The 22,339-nt window shown below is 46.0% G+C and overlaps 1 protein-coding gene across 4 annotated transcripts in view; it reads right to left on the minus strand.

The window, feature by feature from the left end:
• Positions 1 to 22,339, minus strand: part of YTHDC2 (YTH N6-methyladenosine RNA binding protein C2) — a 999,369-nt gene that overhangs the window by 593,895 nt on the left and 383,135 nt on the right. For all 4 annotated transcript variants that reach the window (XM_069226524.1, XM_069226522.1, XM_069226518.1 and 1 more), the window contains exon 13: positions 8,842 to 8,907. In XM_069226524.1, coding sequence (XP_069082625.1) covers positions 8,842 to 8,907 — 66 coding nt within the window. The remainder of the gene's footprint in view (positions 1 to 8,841; positions 8,908 to 22,339) is intronic.

The raw sequence follows: 22,339 nt of genomic DNA on the forward strand, positions 1-22,339 counted from the left end.
TGGAGATTGAAGAGGAGAAGTGTGGAGATTGAGGAGGAGAAGTATGGAGAGGTAGTGGCTTCTCCTTTTGTTTTTGCACCTTTGCTGGTGGTTGCACAGAGTCTAATTCCTCTTGGAAAGCCAGCTTTCTTTTGGTTTTTAAAGGCGGTGCAGTGATGAGTCATCCTGTCTCCTTATGAATATGGATTCTGGACTGTCTCTCATCCATAACCTGTAATATTGGTTCAATCTCAGGCTCTTCTTCAGAAGTCTTATGAGATTCCATGATTGGCTTTGTAATCTGTTTTAACTTGGTGGAAAGTCCTTGTTCCTCTGAATAGGAGGACTTTTTCAGCTCTGAGGTGTGTATCTTTTTCGGTCCTGAAAAAGTAGTCATGTCTCAGCTCCGAAGCCAATTGCCGAATTTTCGACTCCGAGGAATGAGGTCTTTTACTTGAGTCGGAAGTGGTGCTTTTAATGGATTTGCTTGACTCTGAGGTGGACAGAAGAGTGGCCTTTTTCGGCGCCGACCCCGAAGGACAGTCGCCAGCAGTCTTTTTTCGGGTCAAACCATGGCCTTCCGGCAGTGGTGTACCCAAGGCCTTTGAATGTTTTTCTGCAGGGGTGTAGGTGCAGACATACTCACATGCTGGCCAGCTGTGATGGGTCTGTCGTCTTCCGATTCCTGTTCGGAGTCTGTGTCTCGGATGGAGACTGCCATCTGTGCCTGTTCTTCCTCCATGATGTTGAGATGTTAGCTGTTTTTTAACCCCATTTTGAGTCTTTCGGCTCTGCGATCTCTCAAGATCTTCTTTGATCGAAATGATCGACACCCCTCACAATCTTCCTCCCAATGGTCTGGAGAAAGGCACAAATTACAAACCAAGTGTTGGTCTGTACAGGGGTACTTCGTGTGGCACCGAGGGCAGAATCGGAATGGAGTCGGATCCATCAGGCTTTCCACGCAGTAGGCCCGAACAGGCCTGAGTTGGGCGCACGCGCCCGAAGGGCGAAATGAAAGTTCCGACGGTACTACCGGTTCGATGCTAGATGGGAAACGTAATCGAAACAATACCGACAAATAAGAAGGTTTTCTGAGGTTTTCCGAATCGAAATCTCGGAACGAGAGGAAACACATACGAACCCGACCGCGGAACAAAAACAATCTAACAATGGAGTTGATGCCCATACGCACTGAAACCGAGAGGAGGAGTCACTTGATCCCATGACTCAGAAAAGATTTCTTCGAAGAAAAACAACTTGTAACACTCCGAGCCCAACACTAGATGTCGGAAGAGCTATGCATAGCATGTGTATCTGCAGCTACACATGACATTGAATATATATATATATATATGGAAAATGTCACTTACCCAGTGTACATCTGTTCGTGGCATGAGACGCTGCAGATTCACATGCTTTGCACATCCCGCCATCTAGTGTTGGGCTCGGAGTGTTACAAGTTGTTTTTCTTCAAAGAAGTCTTTTCGAGTCACGAGATCGAGGGACTCCTCCCCTTTCGGCTCCATTGCGCATGGGCGTCGACTCCATCTTAGATTGTTTTCCCCGCAGAGGGTGAGGTAGGAGTTGTGTATTATAGTAATAGTGCCCATGCAATGGAGTAAATATGTATGTACATAATGTGGTTTAAAGTGATATACTTACAAATTTACAAATATTCAAGATCAACTTCGAAACGGCTACAGGCTCCCGGGGAGGTGGGTGGGCGCATGTGAATCTGCAGCGTCTCATGCCACGAACAGATGTACACTGGGTAAGTGACATTTTCCGTTCTATGGCATGTGTAGCTGCAGATACACATGCTTTGCATAGACTATTAAGCAGTTATCTCCCCAAAAGCAGTGGCTCAGCCTGTAGGAGTTGAAGTTGTTTGAAATAAAGTTCGTAGTACTGCTTGTCCTACTGTGGCTTGTTGTGTTGTTAACACATCCACGCAGTAATGTTTGGTGAATGTATGAGGCGTAGACCATGTGGCTGCCTTACATATTTCAGTCATTGGAATGTTTCCTAGAAAGGCCATAGTAGCACCTTTCTTCCTAGTTGAATGTGCCTTTGGTGTTATAGGCAGTTCTCTTTTTGCTTTGAGATAACAGGTTTGAATGCATTTGACTATCCATCTGGCAATGCCTTGTTTGGATATTGGATTCCCTGTATGAGGTTTTTGAAAAGCAACGAATAGTTGTTTTGTTTTCCGTATTTGTTTTGTTCTATCAATGTAGTACATTAAAGCTCTTTTGATGTCTAATGTATGTAGTGCTCTTTCAGCTACAGAATCTGGTTCTGGAAAGAACACTGGTAGTTCTACTGTTTGATTTAAGTGAAACGGTGATATGACTTTTGGTAAGAACTTTGGGTTAGTTCGTAAAACTACTTTATGCTTGTGTATCTGAATAAAGGGTTCTTGTATGGTAAATGCTTGTATTTCACTTACTCTTCTTAGAGATGTGATGGCAATGAGAAACGCTACTTTCCATGTTAAATATTGTATCTCACACGAGTGCATAGGTTCAAAAGGTGGACCCATGAGTCGTGTTAAGACAATGTTAAGGTTCCACGAAGGAACTGGTGGCGTTCTTGGTGGAATAATTCTCTTAAGGCCCTCCATAAATGCTTTTATGACTGGGATCCTAAATAATGAAGTTGTGTGCGTAATTTGCAGATAAGCTGAAATTGCGGCAAGATGTATTTTAATGGATGAAAAAGCTAGCTTTGACTTTTGTAAATGCAGTAAGTAGCTTACGATGTCTTTAGCAGATGCGTGTAATGGCTGAATTTGATTATTATGGCAATAATAAACAAATCTTTTCCACTTATTTGCATAGCAATGTCTTGTGGTTGGTTTCCTTGCTTGTTTTATGACTTCCATACATTCCTGTGTAAGGTGTAGATGTCCGAATTCTAAGACTTCAGGAGCCAAATTGCTAGATTCAGTGAAGCTGGATTTGGATGCCTGATTTGTTGTTTGTGTTGAGTTAACAGATCGGGTCTGTTTGGAAGCTTGATATGAGGCACTACTGAGATGTCTAGTAGTGTTGTGTACCAAGGTTGTCTTGCCCAGGTTGGTGCTATTAGTATGAGTTTGAGTTTGTTTTGACTCAATGTGTTTACTAGATACGGAAGGAGTGGGAGAGGGGGAAAAGCGTATGCAAATATCCCTGACCAGCTCGCATTGCCCTGAGATTGATCTTGTGGGTACCTGGATGCGAAGTTTTGGCATTTTGCGTTTTCTTTTGTTGCAAATAGGTCTATTTGTGGTGTTCCCCATCTTTGGAAGTAAAAGTTTAGTATTTGGGGGTGAATCTCCCATTCGTGGATCTGTTGGTGATCCTGAGAGAGATTGTCTGCTAACTGATTCTGAATCCCTGGAATAAACTGTGCTATTAGGCAAATGTGGTTGTGAATCACCCATTGCCATATTCTCTGTGCTAGGAGACACAACTGTGTCAAGTGTGTTCCTCCCTGTTTGTTCAGATAATACATCGTTGTCATGTTGTCTGTTTTGACAAGAATGTGTTTGTGGCTTATTATGGGTGGAAAAGCCTTCAACGCTAGAAATACTGCCAGTAGTTCTAAGTGATTTATGTGAAACTGTCTCTGCTGAGTGTCCCATTGTCCTTGGATGCTGTCTTGATTGAGGTGTGCTCCCCACCCTATCATGGAGGCATCTGTTGTTATTACGTATTGAGGCACTGGGTCTTGGAAAGGCCACCCTTGGTTTAAATTTATATTGTTCCACCATTGAAGCGAGGTGTATGTTTGGCGGTCTATCAACACTAGATCTAGAAGTTGACCCTGTGCCTGTGACCATTGTGATGCTAGGCACTGTTGTAAGGGCCGCATGTGCAACCTTGCGTTTGGGACAATGGCTATGCACGAGGACATCATGCCTAGTAGTTTCATTACCATCTTGACTTGTATCTTTTGTTTTGGATACATGGCCTGTGTTACATTGTGAAATGCCTGTACCCTTTGTGGACTTGGAGTGGCAATCCCTTTTGTTGTGTTGATTGTCGCCCCTAAGTATTGCTGTGTTTGACACGGCTGAAGGTGTGACTTTGTGTAGTTGATTGAGAAACCTAGTTTGTGGAGGGTTTCTATGACGTATTTTGTGTGCTGTGAACACCGTTCTTGCGTGTTGGTTTTGATTAACCAATAGCCTAGGTACGGGAACACATGTATTTGCTGCCTTCTGATATGAGCAGCCACTACTGCCAGGCATTTTGTAAAAACTCTTGGTGCAGTTGTTATCCCGAATGGCAACACTTTGAATTGGTAATGTACCCCTTGGAATACAAACCTTAAGTACTTTCTGTGTGAAGGATGTATCGGTATATGGAAGTATGCATCTTTTAGGTCTAGTGTTGTCATGTAGTCTTGTTGTTTGAGCAATGGGATTACGTCCTGTAATGTCACCATGTGAAAGTGATTTGATTTGATGTAGGTATTTAATGTTCTGAGATCTAATATAGGTCTTATAGGTTTGGGTATGAGAAAGTACAGCGAGTAAACTCCTGCTCCTCTCTGATGAATTGGTACCAGTTCTATTGCCTCTTTTTGTAACAACGCTTGGACCTCTAGTTCTAGAAGATCCATGTGTTGTTTTGACATATTGTGTGTTTTCGGTGGGACATTTGGAGGGAATTTGAGAAATTCTATGCAATAACCATGCTGGATAATTGCCAGGACCCAAGTGTCTGTTGTTATTTCCTCCCAATGTTTGTAGAACTTGGTTAGTCTCACCCCCACAGGTGTTATGTGTTGGGGATTTGTGACGTTGAAGTCACTGCTTGTTTTGAGGAGTTTTGGGACCTTGGAACTTCCCTCTACTCTTTTGGAATTGGCCCCCTCTATATTGTCCCCGAAATCTTCCCTGCTGATATTGGCTCTGATAAGTGGGCCTTGTTTGTGAGGTTGTGGGTTCTGTGCTTTGTCCTCGAAACCCCCCTCGAAACTGTGTTCTACGAAATGTGCCTCTGCTCTGTGGGGAGTAGAGTGCGCCCATGGCTTTGGCCGTATCAGTGTCCTTTTTAAGTTTTTCGATAGCAGTGTCCACCTCCGGCCCAAACAACTGCTGTCCGTTAAATGGCATATTCAGCACAGCTTGTTGTATTTCCGGCTTGAATCCTGATGTACGCAGCCATGTATGTCTCCGTATTGTCACTGCTGTGTTTACAGTTCTAGCAGCTGTATCTGCTGCGTCCATTGCTGAGCGTATCTGATTGTTCGAGATACTCTGTCCTTCCTCCTCCACCTGTTGTGCTCTATTTTGGAACTCTTTGGGCAAGTGTTCAATGAAATGTTGCATTTCGTGCCAATGAGCCCTATCATATCTCACCAGCAATGCCTGTGAGTTGGCAATGCGCCATTGGTTGGCCGCTTGTGCTGCAACCCTTTTCCCTGCTGCGTCGAACTTGCGACTCTCCTTGTCTGGAGGTGGTGCGTCTCCCGAGGTGTGTGAGTTCGCTCTCTTGCGAGCTGCCCCTACTACCACAGAGTCTGGTGTTAATTGCTGCGTGATGTATACAGGGTCTGTTGGCGGTGGCTTGTATTGCTTCTCCACCCTTGGAGTTATGGCCCTGCCCTTCACAGGCTCCTGAAACACCTGTTTGGAGTGTTTTAGCAATCCAGGTAGCATAGGGAGACTTTGGTATTGGCTATGTGTGGAGGATAATGTGTTAAACAAAAAGTCATCCTCAATAGGCTCTGCATGCAGGGTGACGTTATGAAACGCCGCTGCTCTTGACACCACCTGTGTGTAGGCTGTACTGTTCTCAGGTGGCGACGGTCTTGCTGGGTAACAGTCTGGGCTGTTATCTGATACTGGCGTATCATAAAGATCCCATGCGTCGGGATCATCCTGACTCATTCCAGTATGAGTTGGGGACTGCATCAGTGGTGGAGTGGCTACCGGTGATGTGTGCGTTGAGCGTGGTGGAGATGGTGGCGGTGTTACTTGTCTTGCCACCTTTGCCTGTGGCTGCTTGTCTTTTTCTTGAAAGGCAAGTCTTCTTTTCATCCTAATTGGGGGAAGAGTACTTATCTTCCCTGTGTCCTTTTGGATGTGGAGCCTTCTCTGAGTGTAGTCTGGCTCCATTGACTCTAGTTCTTGCCTGAATCTATGTCCTTGCATTTGTGAGGACAGTCCCTGTTCCTCTGTGTAGGAACTTGTTTTCGGTTCCGAGGCCGGATGTTTCGGAATGGAAACTTTTTCGGCAGTCTTTTTCGGCTCCGACGACACTTTTAAAATTTTCGGTGCCGCCCTCTCGGTGCCGAACTTGCTCTGACCCGCTGTCTCGGGGTCGAGTGTGCTCTGTGGCAGTATCTCGACCGGAGTCGGATGTCTTCGACACATGCGTGCCCTTTTTCAGTGCCGATGATCGGTCACCTATTTTTCGGGTTAAGCCATGGCCTGCTGGCGGTGGCGTCCCCTGGGCTTTAGTGGTCTTTCCGTGAGTTTTATGTGTCGACGTCTTACTCACGGTTTTTGGCGTCTGTTCGGGATCGACCTCGTCCGAGTCCGACTCCTCGATGGAGAAGGACTCTTCTTCCTCCTCCAAGTGTTTTTGTCCTGTTGGCGCCGACGCCATCTGTAGTCTTCTCGCTCTTCAGTCTCTTAATGTCTTCATCGACCGAAACGCTCGACAGGCTTCACACAAGTATCTTCTTTGTGTTCTGGAGACAAACACAAGTTACAGACCAGATGCTGATCTGTATAAGGATACTTGTTGTGACATTTGGGGCAGAAGCGGAATGGGTCCGTTCTATTAGCCTTGAAGAGACACGTGGTCGGGCCGACCAGGCCCCGACGGGGGATCGAAAACCCCAAAGGGTCACCGGAGCTATTAAAAATTCGGTGTCGATCTGTTGTAACTAACCCGATACTGAACGCAAACAATACCGTCTAATTTTCCGAGATTCTAACTATCTTTCCGAACCGAAACGCAGAGAGAAAAGGAACACGTCCGAACCCGATGGCGGAAAGAAAACAATCTAAGATGGAGTCGACGCCAAGGCGCAATGGAGCCGCAAGGGGAGGAGTCCCTCGATCTCGTGACTCGAAAAGACTTCTTCGAAGAAAAACAACTTGTAACACTCCGAGCCCAACACTAGATGGCGGGATGTGCAAAGCATGTGTATCTGCAGCTACACATGCCATTGAACATATATATATATATATATATAAAGTTTATAGGAATAGAATTTTGTATAGTTGTTTTGTATTTTGTATGTTATCTATTTAATAATATTATGTTTCTGTTTGGTAAAAGTTAATGTAAGTGAGGGCATATGTTATGTTTTACACTTTGACAAGGGTGTACTTATGTATTAATTAATGAGAGCTGAGCCAGTGTTCTGTAAAAGGAACATGGAATACAGAGCACTGGTGCTACTGTGACTTGAAGAGGTAGAGCTGGAGCTCAGCAGGAATGAAACAAGCTGCTAATGGAAGTCATGTTTAAGCTTTGTTTGAATAACACACCACCTGCTCTTATTGTATGTGTACCTCTACAGGGAGCAATTTCTGAATCAAGGTGTTGTGGCTCTAAAGGGGGTCACGGTTAGCGCTTCATGAAGGCTTTGGGATTTTGTCATCTCATTAATGGCCTCAGGGTGCACAGAACATGGCTAAAGACAGTGAGACTTCCCCAGGCACCAGATGAAGTCTGGAAATGGGGTTGCAACCCATATATGCCAAGAAAAGTTGTCTTCTTAAAATGTGTTAAACAAAATAACAAAAGCATTGGACTATGAGTTTGAGAACCTCAGCAGCTTCAGATCACATATCAAGCAGCGCCGCCTGTAACAAACGACAATGTACTGCTATACAGATTTTTCTGGTGCTGGCAAGGGGGTTCCTGTAACAAATGTGCAGAAGCAAGCTTTAGCTAGAAACTCTCCATACTGTCCGGTCTGAATTTTTGTTAGAAAAAATAAGGCAGAGACAGTTTCTTCAGGTCAGTCAACCAAACAGACCAAATAAACAGGAACAAATGTTTCAGCAGAAGGAAAATATTAGGGATGCCGTACAGAACTATTATTTTTTTTATTTTACAAGACAGAAAATTACCTTAAATTGTTGCGATGGTGACAGCCGATGAAGAGGTGTGAATTAAATGGCTTAATACAAATCGAATGGAGCAAACTAGGCAATTACAATTACATTAATCTGGCACTCAGTGTCAGCTTTCACCTTGTGAGCTAAATTACGTAGGTTAAAGTATACATGTCATTTCAGCACAAATAAAAATGATGTATGCATATAAAATAGGGCAATTCAATGGAAGTATAAAGTACTACTGAATTTGAAGCCTGTTTCTGCAAACAATCCTGCTACCATCTTTGAGACAACTCACTTTACAGCCCTGCACTAAACAACCCCTCAAACTTACTTCCAAATGGCGAGACAGGTGAAAGCAATATAATAAAGCCATTTGAAACATACATACTGAGAATGATTATTTAAAACACACATGCACACACACACTCTCTCTTTCAACTGTTTAGCAGTGAAAAGAAAGCTTGAACTCAACGTGATTTAAAGGTCTCTTGGAGAAATGATGCAGGGACAATACCAATTTAGGAACTCCTTCAATTCCTGAAGGTGATATATGCTCAGAGTGGTTAACATTTGAATAGCTGAAGTTTCATTTTATTTCTAAAGGTAAGGATTGTCATCCGAGTTGATAAGAATACATGAACACATACGGTGATACATTTATATTAACCTATCCTATTTCTTTATTTGAAAAATTTACTTTTGGTATGTGAGATAGTCTAATTTGATTCATGCGCAATCATCCTATAACCTGTAAGTTGCTGAACAGACTTAGAAATTCTTACCTATACGACTCCAGAAGGTCAACAACTTCACTTTGCCCAAAGTGTTTTGCCCAGTCCAATGCCATCCTCCAAAAATGAAACAGCATAAAATTAGTTTTCACAATAGTTCATATTTGAATCCCAAAAGCATATAAGGTTAGCCTCATCTTAGCTGTCTTAACATTCGAGCATGTATTACAGTACTTTGATTTGACATGAAATGGTCTGGCAACTAATTTTTATTGAATTGATAGGGCTAATCCTATGCATCAACACAGTCACATGAATCTATTTGTGAATATCGTCAAATGCTTAACAAAATGACAAAGTGTTTTTTAGTAGACATAATTACAAGGTAGATGAAGACTAACAATCTTTAAACATCAGGAACAGCTGGCCCACTGCAAACGTATTGTGATGGTAGAGACTTAAAGGTCAAGCACAGTCAAAACCAATATGTTTGGGTTTAATGTTCTAGCACAAGCAGCATAAGCAAAGTAAAGTCAGACAAAGAAACAAAAGCCAGAACAGGACTGAAGGCTCCCTTAAATACAATACAAAGTCCTGTTTTTGCTTCAATGTCAAATAAAGGTCAGATGGCAATGGAACATTCTTTTTTAGTACTTCATCATTTTCTATGACATAATAAGAAAGGAATAACTATAATGAAGACCCCTTTACCATCAAACCTAGAAAGAAAAACAGGATTATTTTGAAGGGAACACAGCCTTCAGTACAGGCAGCATTCTGTTTCCATGAAATGGAAAAAGGCACAGTTATGGCACCACATAGGGGAAATGACTGGGGGTAAGAACCGGAGGGAGCAATGACAGCAGGTGGGAGACAGGGAAACCAAGATCGAGCAAGGGAAAGAGGGAGGAACAGGACAGCAATTCACGAGGGTGGTAGACGCAGAAACAAGAGCACAGCGGAAAGAGGGAGTGCGGGAGGGAGCTATAAGTGGGTGGCAGGTGTGTGAATGAGGAGTGCAAGGGGAAGGATCATGGGGCAGTAGGCAGGGTGCACAAGGAGGAAGAAAATACGTTACTTTCCTCTGACTGCAGTTCTCCAGTATTGCCATCTTTCATAGATTAACATGATTAAATCATTCCCTGTCGTCGAAGTGGGAGTCCTAGAGTATCATAGTAAAGGAGTATGTAATAGTATCATAAGCTAGAATGGCAATGCAAAGTACGTTTCATAGCCTATCTATATCCTTTCAAAAATAGGACCACACTGAACTATATCCAGTCAGGCGACAGCACCCTCTAGAATACTCCAAAAGAAGTGAGTCCCTCAGATGTTTTAAGCACAAGTGGGAATCATGATCCCAATCTAAGAGGTGAGCCCCTAAGGGAAGGAGGGTGGTTCGCATGTGAATCTATGAAAGATACCCATACTGGAGAACTGCAGTAACAGGGAACATATTTTCTTCTCCAGTATTGGATCTTTCATAGATTCACATGCTTAAATCAGAATAAAAATCAGTGAGGTACCCTTGAGGATGGTGGGCAAAAGTTTAACAGCTATACATGTATGGATAATATTTTTTGTAATATACCATTATGAAAAACAGATATTATGAATGAAATAAAAAAAGCTATAATATGCCTTAATAAAGACATTAAAATCACCTACAGTTACAGAGGCTCACCCTATTGAAACAGATGACGGGAAGCCGCCTGTCATACGGCTGCATCGCCCTTGTGTGCCAATTCCAGGCAGTAGTCCTGCGAGTCCGTGTGAGTGTTCTTCCACATCGTAGCAAGACATATCTTCTCCGGCAGAACGACAGCAGACCAGCCGGGGTAGACACTACTCTTGTTAAGTGTGCCTTCTTGATAGTGGTTTGCCAGTTTTGGTACGCAAAACTGTATGGCAGCAGAAATCCATCTTGCGATGGTAGCTTTAGTGACTGCTGTACCTTTATGAGAGAGTCCATAAGAGACTAACAGCTGATCAGATTTTCAGAACTGCTTAGTACAATGAAGATTAAATTTAAGATAATGTTTAATGTCCAAGGTGTGAAAAGATCGTTCAGCTGGAGATTTCGAATTTGGTAAGAAAGTGCGAAGTATGATAGGTTCATTGAGAGGAAACTGTGATGGAACCTGGGGGTTTGTTCTGAGAAGTACATAGTCATCAGTAAAACTCAAAAACGGTTCCTGAATTGTAAAAGCCTAGATCTTGCTGACTCTCCTACAAGATGTAAAAGCCAACAATAGAGCGACCTTCTACGTGAGGAATTTCAGATGTGCCTTGTGAATGGGCTCAAATGGAGGCTTCATGAGCTGTGAGAGAACCACGCTGACATGCCATTCTGGGGAAGGAGCCCGTACTGGAGGGAAAACTCTGAACAATCCTTTCATTAATTGTTTGACTATCCTAGTTGAACACAAAGAGGGAATGTAGGAAGCTGGCCTGGTGTGCAGTGAACACATATGGTGTTATCACCCTATACCAGGTATCCCCTATTAGTGTAGTGTAGGCAGTGTCTAGGAAGCCAGGGCTCTCTAGAGGTAGCTGCCGATGACCGGCAAGCCTTATGTAGGAGACATGCAAAGCTTATGCAATAGCACTATAGTCACACAGCATATTCACACATGAAAGAATAATACAGTGTTACAAAAATAAAGGTACTTTATTAGGGTAACACAAATACTAAAATACTAATAGGCAGTCCCCCAACTGGAGGTAAGTAAACACACTATTATATACACATTAGCAATCAGTAAAGAGCATAAAAAGCAATAAGCATTGGCAAAAGTAATAGAAAATAGAGTAGGCCCTAAGGGAAGACCAAACCATATACTAAATAAGTAGAATGCGAGATACAGTCCCCACTCAAGGATGTGGGATCGTTACAGGGGAGGGGGAGGAACTAGGAACCCCAAGATGTGAGTACCAAAGTGACCTCCAGCAACCAGGAGAGCAGAGGTAAGTTCCTGGTTTTCCCCCAAACCCACAGGAGGACTTAGAAAAAGGATTGTGCAAGACCCCGACAAGACTAGGAGAACCCAAAGGTGGATTCTGGCAGAAGAGGACCTGCAAAGGAGGCGGCCAAGTCTACTTCGTGATGGAGTGTCCGGTCGTGCAGGAGTCGCTACCCCCCCTTCTGTGGATGCAGGAGCAGGTCGTCGGGGGACGAAGAAGACCAGCCATGCATCACAGGAGATTAAGAGGAGTTCCTGAAGGGATGCAGATGGTGTCCCACGTCGTCAGTCAGGTTGCAGTCCGTCAGTGGTGCTGGAGAACCACCAACAAGCCTTGGCAAGTACAAAAGAAGAAGACGACGAGTTTCAAGGCGGAAGAGGACCAGCAAGGCCCAGGGGACTCGACCCAAGGAGGGCAGTCTGGGGTGAACCAGAAGAGGAGGGAGCCCCCACTGGCAGCAGGCACAGCAGTCGCAATGAGGCCAACTCAGCACAACTGAAGAGGAGTTTCAAGTCGCTGGAGCAGCAGAGAGGAGACTGTGCATGGCAGGAAGAAGTGCTGGGGACCGGGGCTACACAAAGCCTGAAGATCCCTTGGAGGAGGAGAAAGCAAGCTGCAATAGTCGCGGTGCACACACGGGTACTGTCCTGCAAGGACAGGCAAGGGCTTACCATCTCCCAAGTTAGACAGCTGCCAGAAAGGACCAAGGGGACCCTCTGGACCACCACCTGTGATGCAGGATCCACGCAGTTCCTAAGGAGAGCAGATCCACGCAGCTGGTTGCTGTTGCAGTTGATGCCTGCAGATGTAGGGGAGAGACTCCTTCACTCCAAGGGAGATTCCGTCTTACTTCTTGGTGCAGGCAGGAGTCTCGTCGACCTCAGAGGATGCACAGCCAGGGAAATGCTGCAGTTTCTGGAAGGAGCCAGAGAAACAATTTTGCAAAGCAGAGTCGTCTCTGTAGTTGCAGATATTTGGTCTTTGAAGAGTCCAGTTGTGGTTCCAGTGGCCAGAAGATGAAGTATACGATGCACAAGAGTCCTGCTGGAATCTTCCACGTCGAATCTGAGGACCGACCAAAGAGGGAGGCCCTAAACAGCCCTAGAAAAGGGGCTGGGTCACCTGGAATGTGACCACTTACTAGGAGGGGGCTGTGACGCCACCTGCCTGACTTGGCCACTCAGATGCTCCCTGGGGCCTCTGTCCATCTTAGATTCAAGATGGCAGAATCAAGTGGCCACCTGGAGGAGATCTGGGCACCACCCCTGGAGTGGTGAGGGACAAGGGAGTGGGTCACTCTTCTTTCCTTTGTCCAGTTTTGTGCCAGAGAAGGGACCAGGGGTCCCTGGGCTGGCGCAAACCGGTTTATGCAAGGAGCTCACCAAATGTGCCCTTCAAAGCAAACTGTGGCTCAGGGAGGCTACCCCTCCAAGCCTTGTAACACCTATTTGCAAGGGAGAGGGTGTTACCGTCCTCTCTCACAGGAAATCCTTTGTTCTGCCGTGTAAGGAAATGCCTCATTTGCATGGTTACCCCCTGACTTTTTGCCTTTGCTGATGCCAAGTTATGATTTGAAAGTGTGCTGCGACCCTGCTAACCAGGCCCCAGCACCAGTGTTCTTTCCCTGAACTGTACCTTTGTCTCCACAATTGGCACAACCCTGGCACCCAGGTAAGTCCCTTGTAACTGGTACCCCTGGTACCAAGGACCCTGCTGCCAGGGAAGGTCTTTATGGGCTGCAGCATGTCTTATGCCACCCTGGGGACCCCTCACTCAGCACATACACACTGCTTGCCAGCTTGTGTGTGCTGGTGGGGAGAAAATGACTAAGTCGACATGGCACTCCCCTCAGAGTGTCATGCCAACCTCACACTGCCTGTGGCATAGGTAAGTCACCCCTCTAACAGGCCTTACAGTCCTATGGCAGGGTGCACTATACCACAGGTGAGGGCATATGTGCATGAGCAATATGCCCCTACAGTGTCTAAGCAAAACCTTAGACATTGTAAGTGCAGGGTAGCCATAAGAGTATATGGTCTAGGAGTCTGTCAAACACGAACTCCACAGCACCATAATGGCTACACTGTAAACTGGGAAGGTTGGTATCAAACTTCTCAGCACAATAAATGCACACTGATACCAGTGTGCACTTTATTGTAAAAATACACCCAGAGGGCATCTTAGAGATGTCCCCTGAAAACCTACCCGACTTCCAGTGTAGGCTGACTAGTTTTTGCCAGCCTGCCACACACCAGACATGTTGCTGGCCACATGGGGTGAGTGCCTTTGTCACTCTGTGGCCAGGAACAAAGCCTGTACAGGGTGGAGGTGCTTCTCACCTCCCCCTGCAGGAACTGTAACACCAGGCGGTGAGCCTCAAAGGCTCACCCCCATTGTTACAGCGTCACAGGGCATTCCAGCTAGTGGAGATGCCCGCCACTGCGCCCACTTTTGGCGGCAAGGCTGGAGGAGATAATGAGAAAAACAAGGAGGAGTCACCCCCCCCAGTCAGGACAGCCCCTAAGGTGTCCTGAGCTGAGGTGACTCTTACTTTTAGAAATCCTCCATCTTGTAGAAGGAGGATTCTCCCAATAGGATTAGGGATGTGCCCCCCTCCCCACAGGGAGGAGGCACAAAGAGGGTGTAGCCATCCTCAAGGACAGTAGCCATTGGCTACTGCCCTCCCAGACCTAAACACACCCCTAAATTCAGTATTTAGGGGCTCCCAGAACCGAGAAAGATAGATTCCTGCAACCTAAAGAAGAAGAAGGACTGCTGACCTGAAGCCCTGCTGTGAAGACGGAGATGACAACTGATTTGGCCCCAGCCCCACCGGCCTGTCTCCCTACTTCGAAGAAAACTGCAACAGCGACGCATCCCACAGGGTCCAGCGACCTCTGAAGCCTCAGAGGACTACTCTGCATCTAAAGGACCAAGAAACTCCAGAGAACAGCTGCCCTGTTCAACAAACTGCAACTTTCTGCAACAAAGAAGCAACTTCTAAAGACCACACGTTTCCCGCCAGAAGCGTGAGACTTTCCATTCTGCACCCAACGCCCCCGGCTCGACCTGCGGAAAACTAACACTACAGGGAGGACTCCCCGGTGACTTCGAGCCCGTGAGTAGCCAGAGGTTCCCACTGACCGCAACTGCCTGTAACAAGGAACCAGACGCCTGGAACCAGCACTGCACCCGCAGCTCCCAGGACCTGAAGGAACCGAACTCCAGTGCAGGAGCGACACCCAGGCGACCCTCTGCCTAACCCAGGTGGTGGCTACCCCGAGGAGCCCCCGTGCCTGCCTGCATCGTTGAAGAGACCCCCGGGTCTCCCCATTGATTCCTATCAGAAACCTAACGCCTGTTTGCACTCTGCACCTGGCCGCCCCTGTGCCGCTGAGGGTGTACTTTCTGTGCCTGCTTGTGTGTCCCCCGGTGCCCTACAAAACCCCCCTGGTCTGCCCTCCGAGGACGCAGGAACTTATCTGCTGGAACCGGGGCACCCCTATTTCTATTGAAGCCTATGTGTTTTGGGCACTTCTTTGACCTCTGCGCCTGACCGGCCCTGAGCTGCCGGTGTGGTAACTTTGGGGTTGCCTTGAACCCCCAACAGTGGGCTACCTTGGACCCAACTTTGAACCTTGTAAGTGTTTTACTTACCTGTGAACTTAACATTTACTTACCTCCCCCAGGAACTGTTGATTTTTGCACTGTATCCACTTTTAAAATAGCTTATTGCCATTTTTGTCAAAACTTTACATGCTATTGTGATTATTCAAAGTTCTTAGAATACCTGAGTGAAATACCTTTCATTTGAAGTATTATTTGTAAACCTTGAACCTGTGGTTCTTAAAATAAACTAAGAAAAGGTATTTTTCTTTATAAAAACCTATTGGCCTGGAGTAAGTCTTTGAGTGTGTGTTTCTCATTTATTGCCTGTGTGTGTACAAAAAATGCGTAACACTACCCTCTGATAAGCCTACTGCTCAACCACACTACCACAAAATAGAGCATTAGAATTATCTCTTTTTGCCAGTATCTTACCTCTAAGGGGAACCCTTGGACTCTGTGCACACTATTTCTTACTTTGAAATAGTATATACAGAGCCAACTTCCTACACTGGTGGATCAGTGGTGGCGTACAAGACTTTGCATTTGCTGGACTACTCAGCCAATACCTGATCACACGACTAAATTCCAAAAATTGTCATTAGAAAATGATTTTTGAAATTTGAGCTATTTTTCTAAATTTTTAAAAGTCCTGCTAGGGCCTTGTTTTAGTCCCTGTTAGCATTTCTTTTAGTTTAAAAGTTTTGTAAAAGTTTGGATTAAGTTCTAGAGATAGTTTTAGATTCTTAAAAAGTATCCCAGCTTGTAGAGAAATAATGTCTACTGCAGAAGAGATGGTGGTGGAGCTCAACCTCACCCCTTACCTGCATCTTAGGATGTCAGAGTTAAGGACACTCTGCAAAATCAAAAAGGTAAAAACTGCATCAAACCCTACCAAAGTACAGCTCCAGGAGCTCTTGGCAGAGTTTGCTAGAGACAACCCCTCTGAAGAGACCCTTACAGAGGATGATGCTAGTGAAGTGGAGGACAATCTCCCCCCTCCACTCCTAGTTAGGGAGACCAGGGTTCTTCCAACCCTGACTCCACAAGTGATAGTCAGAGATGCTGCTTCTCCCGCAGGGGAGTCCAGCAACTCTGGAAGCATTGAGGGCAGCCTCAATGAAGATGACCTCCTGTTAGCAGGATGGCCAAAAGATTGGCTTTGGAGAGACAGCTCCTAGCCATAGAAAGGAAAAGACAAGAGATGGGTTTAGCTCCCATCAGTGGTGGCAGCAACTTAAATAGGGTCAGAGATACTCCTGACATGCTAAAAATCCCCAAAGGGATTGTGACAAAATATGAAGATGGTGATGACATCACCAAATGGTTCACAGCTTTTGAGAGGGCTTGTGCAACCAGAAAAGTAAACAAATCTCACTGGGGTGCTCTCCTTTGGGAAATGTTCACTGGAAAGTGTAGGGATAGACTCCTCACTCTCTCTGGAAAAGATGCAGAATCCTATGACCTCATGAAGGCTACCCTGATTGAGGGCTTTGGATTCTCAACTGAGGAGTACAGGACTAGGTTCAGGGGGACTCAAAAATCCTCGAGCCAGACCTGGTTTGATTTTGTTGACTCCTCAGTCAAAACACTGGATGGTTGGATTAATGGCAGTGGTGTAAATGATTATGATGGGCTGTACAATCTGTTTATGAAAGAACACCTTTTAAGTAATTGTTTCAATCATAAACTGCATCAGCATCTGGTAGACCTAGGTCCAATTTCTCCCCAAGAATTGGGAAAGAAGGCAGACCATTGGGTCAAGACTAGGGTGACCAAGACTTCCACAGGGGGTGACCAAAAGAAAGGGGTCACAAAGACTCCCCAGGGGAAGAGTGTTGAGATATCCAAGGGTAAAAGTAAAGAGTCTTCTACAAGGCCCCAAAAACCTGCTCAGGAGGGAGGGTGCAAAGCCTCTTCACAATCCAATTTTGGGTACAAGGGTAAAAACTTTGATCCCAAAAAGGCCTGGTGTCGTAGCTGTAATCAGTAGGGACACCAAACTGGAGACAAGGCCTGTCCCAAGAAAGGTTCCACTTCTACTACTACTCCAGTTAGCACTGGAATAGCCAGTCTCCAGGTGGGATCAGCAGTGTGCCCAGAGCAAATCAGGGTCCACACTGAAGCTACATTAGTTTCTGAGGGTGGGGTGGACTCAGCCACACTAGCTGCCTGGCCCCCTAATATGCAACAATACAGGCAGCAGCTCTTAATTAATGGGACTAGTGTAGAAGCCCTGAGGGATACAGGTGCCAGTGTCACAATGGTGACAGACAAACTGGTTTCCCCAGGACAATACCTGACTGGACAAACTTATCCAGTCACCAATGCTGACAATCAGACTAAAGTACATCCCATGGCTATGGCAACTTTAGAATGGGGAGGGGTCACTGGCCTGAAACAGGTGATAGTCTCCTCTGCTATCCCAGTAGACTGTTTGCTTGGAAATGACCTGGAGTCCTCAGCATGGGCTGAGGTAGAACTCAAAAGCCATGCTGGGTATCCCTGAACAAGGGCACAGTGCAAGTCTCAGGGTGAAAAAGAGGTGTTGTTGAAGAATGGCCCAACCCTCCAAGAGAAAAGGAAAGAAGACTGGGGAACAAGCTGCAACACAGCAAAAGAAAAAGAACCTCTCTTCCCAGGAAGAAGTTCTGGCCTCTGAGGGAACTGAGCCCAAGGAGTTGGAACCTTATCAGGTTGAACTCTTAGGCCCAGGGGGACCCACAAGGGAACAGTTGTGTATGGGGCAAGAAACCTGTCCCTCTCTTGAAGGCCTTGGGCAGCAAGCTGCTGAGGAAACAAAAGGAAAAGTCAGTGGAACACACAGGGTCTACTGGGAAGATGGACTCCTTTACACTGAGGCAAGAGATCCCAAACCTGGTGCCACTAGGAGAGTGGTAGTGCCTCAGGAGTTTAGGGAGTTCATTCTGACCTTAGCCCATGACATTCCACTTGCTGGGCATTTGGGACAAACCAAGACATGGGAGAGGTTAGTCAACCATTTCTATTGGCCCAACAAGTCCCAGAAAGTAAAGGAGTTGTATGCTTCCTGTGCCACCTGTCAAGCCAGTGGTAAGACAGGTGGCCATCCAAAGCCCCCCCTCATTCCACTTCCAGTGGTGGGGGTCCCCTTTGAAAGAGTGGGAGTGGACATAGTGGGTCCTCTTGAACCTCACACAGCCTCAGGGAATCAGTATATCCTAGTAGTAGTGGATCATGCTACTAGGTACCCTGAAGCAATTCCCCTTAGGTCCACTACTGCCCCTGCAGTAGCCAAAGCACTCATTGATATCTTTACCAGAGTGGGATTTCCTAAGGAGGCGGTTTCTGACAGAGGTACCAACTTCATGTCAGCATACCTTAAACACATGTGGAATGAGTGTGGGGTGATTTACAAATTCACCAACCCATACCATCCACAAACCAATGGTCTTGTTGAAAGGTTTAACAAGACATTGAAGGGCATGATCATGGGGCTTCCTGAAAAGCTCAAAATGAGATGGGATGTCCTCTTGCCATGTCTGATTTTCACCTACAGAGAGGTGCCTCAGAAGGGAGTAGGGTTTTCCCTCTTTGAACTTCTGTTTGGCCATTCTGTAAGGGGACCACTAGCGCTTGTGAAAGAAGGCTGGGAGAGATCTATTCATGAGCCTAAGCAAGATATAGTGGACCATGTACTAGGCCTACGTTCCAGGATGGCAGAGTACATGGAAAAAGCAAGTAAAAACCTTAAGGCCAGCCAACAACTCCAGAAGATGTGGTATGACCAAAAGGCTGCTATGGGTGAGTTTCAGCCAGGGCAGAAAGTCTGGGTTCTGGAGCCTGTGGCTCCCAGGGCACTTCAGGACAGATGGAGTGGCCCTTACCCAGTGCTAGAGAGAAAGAGTCAGGTCACCTACCTGGTAGACCTAGGCACTAGCAGGACCCCCAAAAGGGTGATCCACGTGAACCGCCTCAAACACTTTCATGACAGGGCAGATGTAAACATGTTAATTGTTACAGATGAGGACCAGGAAGCTGAGAATGAACCTCTCCCTGATCTCCTCTCCACTGACCCTAAAGATGGCTCAGTAGATGGAGTGATCTATTCAGACACCCTCTATGGCCAACAGCAAGCTGACTGTAGGAAAGTCCTACAACAGTTTGCTGAGCTCTTTTCCCTAACCCCTGGTCAGACACACCTGTGTACCCATGATGTGGACACAGGGGACAGCATGCCTGTCAAAAACAAACATTTTAGACAGTCTGACCAAGTTAAGGAAACATCAAAGTGGAAGTCCACAAGATGCTGGAATTGGGAGTCACTGAGCACTCTGACAGTCCCTGGGCTAGCCCAGTGGTCTTAGTCCCCAAACCTCACACAAAAGATGGCAAGAGAGAGATGAGGTTTTGTGTGGACTACAGAGGACTTAATTCTGTCACCAAGACAGATGCCCATCCCATTCCAAGGGCAGATGAGTTAATTGATAAATTGGTTGCTGGCAAATACTTGAGTACCTTTGACTTGACAGCAGGGTACTGGCAAATAAAAATGGCGACTATCTTCGGCAAGAAGGATGTTCAAGTCCGATGGACCAGTTTTTCTGGATAAAAAAGATGTATGGAGGCTGAGATGGTAGCGTCTGCAGTACACTGACCATCCGGGCAGATGTAATTGCCACCAATAAGGCCGTCTTGATGGTGAGAAGCATAAGGGCATGCATATGCGGCTCAAAGGTAACACACAGAAAGGTAAGAACCAAGTGGAACTTTCACTGAGGCACAACAAAAGGAGCAGGAGGAAACATGCAGCAGACCTTAAAGGAACCTTTTCACAATGGAGGGCCTAAAGAGCCTGATGGCTGCAGAAAGGTTGAGAAAGCAGATAAATAACCCTTCAATGTGCCCAATGGGTGCCCTGCAGGGCCAGGGTAATGATAAATAAAAGAACTTAGGAAAGGGGTGCAGATAAAGTGTCAACCTGTTCGGCTATGCTCCATGCAACAAACTTGCTCCAATTGCTGGCATATACAGTCTTGGTGGAGGGACACAGGAACTGCCAAAATGACATTACAAGCTTTGGGCGGAAAGTTGAAATCTGTCAAACGTCACCACTCAGTCTCCTCACCTGAAGGCAGCGCATTGACTGGTTTGGGTGGAGATCCTCCTGAAGGAGCAGCCTGATCACAGGATTGATAGACATGTTCAACAGCTTACCATACTCTCTGAGTCCAGTCTGGAGACACCACAAGGATGACTTGGGCCCAGTTGTTCCTGATCTTCTTGAGAACTCTGGGCAAGAGTGGTATTGGCGGAAAGGTTTATAGGAGGCCGAAGCTTCATTCGAGACTAAAAGCATCACTGAGTGAGGGCCCTCATTGGATACTCCAACACACAGAACTGCTGATATTGCATTCTCGGTGGTGGCGAACAGATCTAACCAAGGCTCTCCCCACTGCGAGGCATCTTCAGCTGAGTTTGTCTGCTTTGACATTCAAAGAGCCCACCAGGTGTTGAACCATGAGGGAAATGCCCTGATGTTCCAGCCATGACAAAAAGCACATGGCCTCCTGACAAGGGGTCCATGACCACCCCCCCCCCCCCTTCCCCCCACCCTGTTTGTTGCATTACCACATGGCAGTAGTGTTGTCCGTGAACACCTGCACTAACCTTCCCTTGATAGAGGGCAGAAAGGCTTTCAATGCCAGTCGGATCACACAGAGCTCCAACTGGTTGATGTGGAGTCCGGATTCCACCAGAGACCAGAGTCCTCTGATCTCCACCTCTCCCAGATGGCCACCTCATCCCAGGAATGGCTCGTCTGTCACTACAGTCAGATCTGGTTGATGAATGGAGAGGAGTTTGCTGCTGACCCAATCACGGTCCATCAGGCACCACTGCAGATCTTTTGCAGTGCCCTCCAAGATCTGGAACATGACTGAGAGATTCCCTGATGCTGCACCCACGGGAACTTCAGGTCTCACTGCAGAGACTGCATATGCCAATAGGCATGCGTCACTAGCAGATACAGGAGGCTATGAGCCCCAGGAGCCTCAAAGTCAGGCTCACTAAAACCAGGAACAGAAGCTGAAATATAGGTATCATAGCCTGAATATCCTGGACTTGCTTTTTGAGAGGATAAGCCTGAAACGACAGTGTACAGAATAGCTCAGATGAAAGGAAGCAACTGAGAAGGGATCAAGTGTGACTTTGACACATTTATAGTGAACACCAGCGAGTACAGGAGGTCCACCGTAGAGTATGGTGGTAGGAGACAATTGCCTGGGGAAAGCTCGCCTTCAACAACCAGCCGTCAAGATAGAGGAAGGCTGGTACCTCTGATCTCTGCAGAATAGCAGAAACCAACAGAGCCAAGAGGTGATGGTAAGGCCAAAATGTAGCGTGGAAAACTGAAATTGCATGTGGCCTACAGTGAACTGCAGGTAGGGTCTGTGAGCAGGAAGCTTGGGAATTTGTAAGTATGCGTCCTACAAGTCCAATGCTACCATTTAGTTTCCCTGCTGCAGGGTAGACAGGACTTGAGTGAGAATTTTGAATTTCTCCTTTATCAGGAAGAAATTGAGAGGGTGCAGGTCTAGGATGGGACAAAGGCCATGCAGCCTTGATAGGTGTCCATTTCCTCTGCCACTACCCATGAAATGTCCAGAGGTATCAAAGCTTACAGTTTGGAAACCCAATACACTAATTTACTCATGGAAAAAAACATACTATTCATTGGGAAGTGGTTTATACAAATCTATTTTACAAGCCAGTAGAAACAGTCTTTATCAGTAGTACAATCCATTGTTCAAGAGACAATCTTGATAGATGCAACTTGATCAAATAATTAAAATATACACCTCTGCTTCCTCTGACATGGGTGTTTAAATTTGGAATTACTGATTTTGTTCACAACGGCATAAGTTCATTTAGTCACTCCAATTTCTAATGTCCAGAACGTCCTAGTAGTAAACATAATTTACAAGTCACAACTTATTCC

Source organism: Pleurodeles waltl, chromosome 1_1 (assembly GCF_031143425.1).
Source record: "Pleurodeles waltl isolate 20211129_DDA chromosome 1_1, aPleWal1.hap1.20221129, whole genome shotgun sequence".
NCBI lineage: Eukaryota > Metazoa > Chordata > Amphibia > Caudata > Salamandridae > Pleurodeles > Pleurodeles waltl.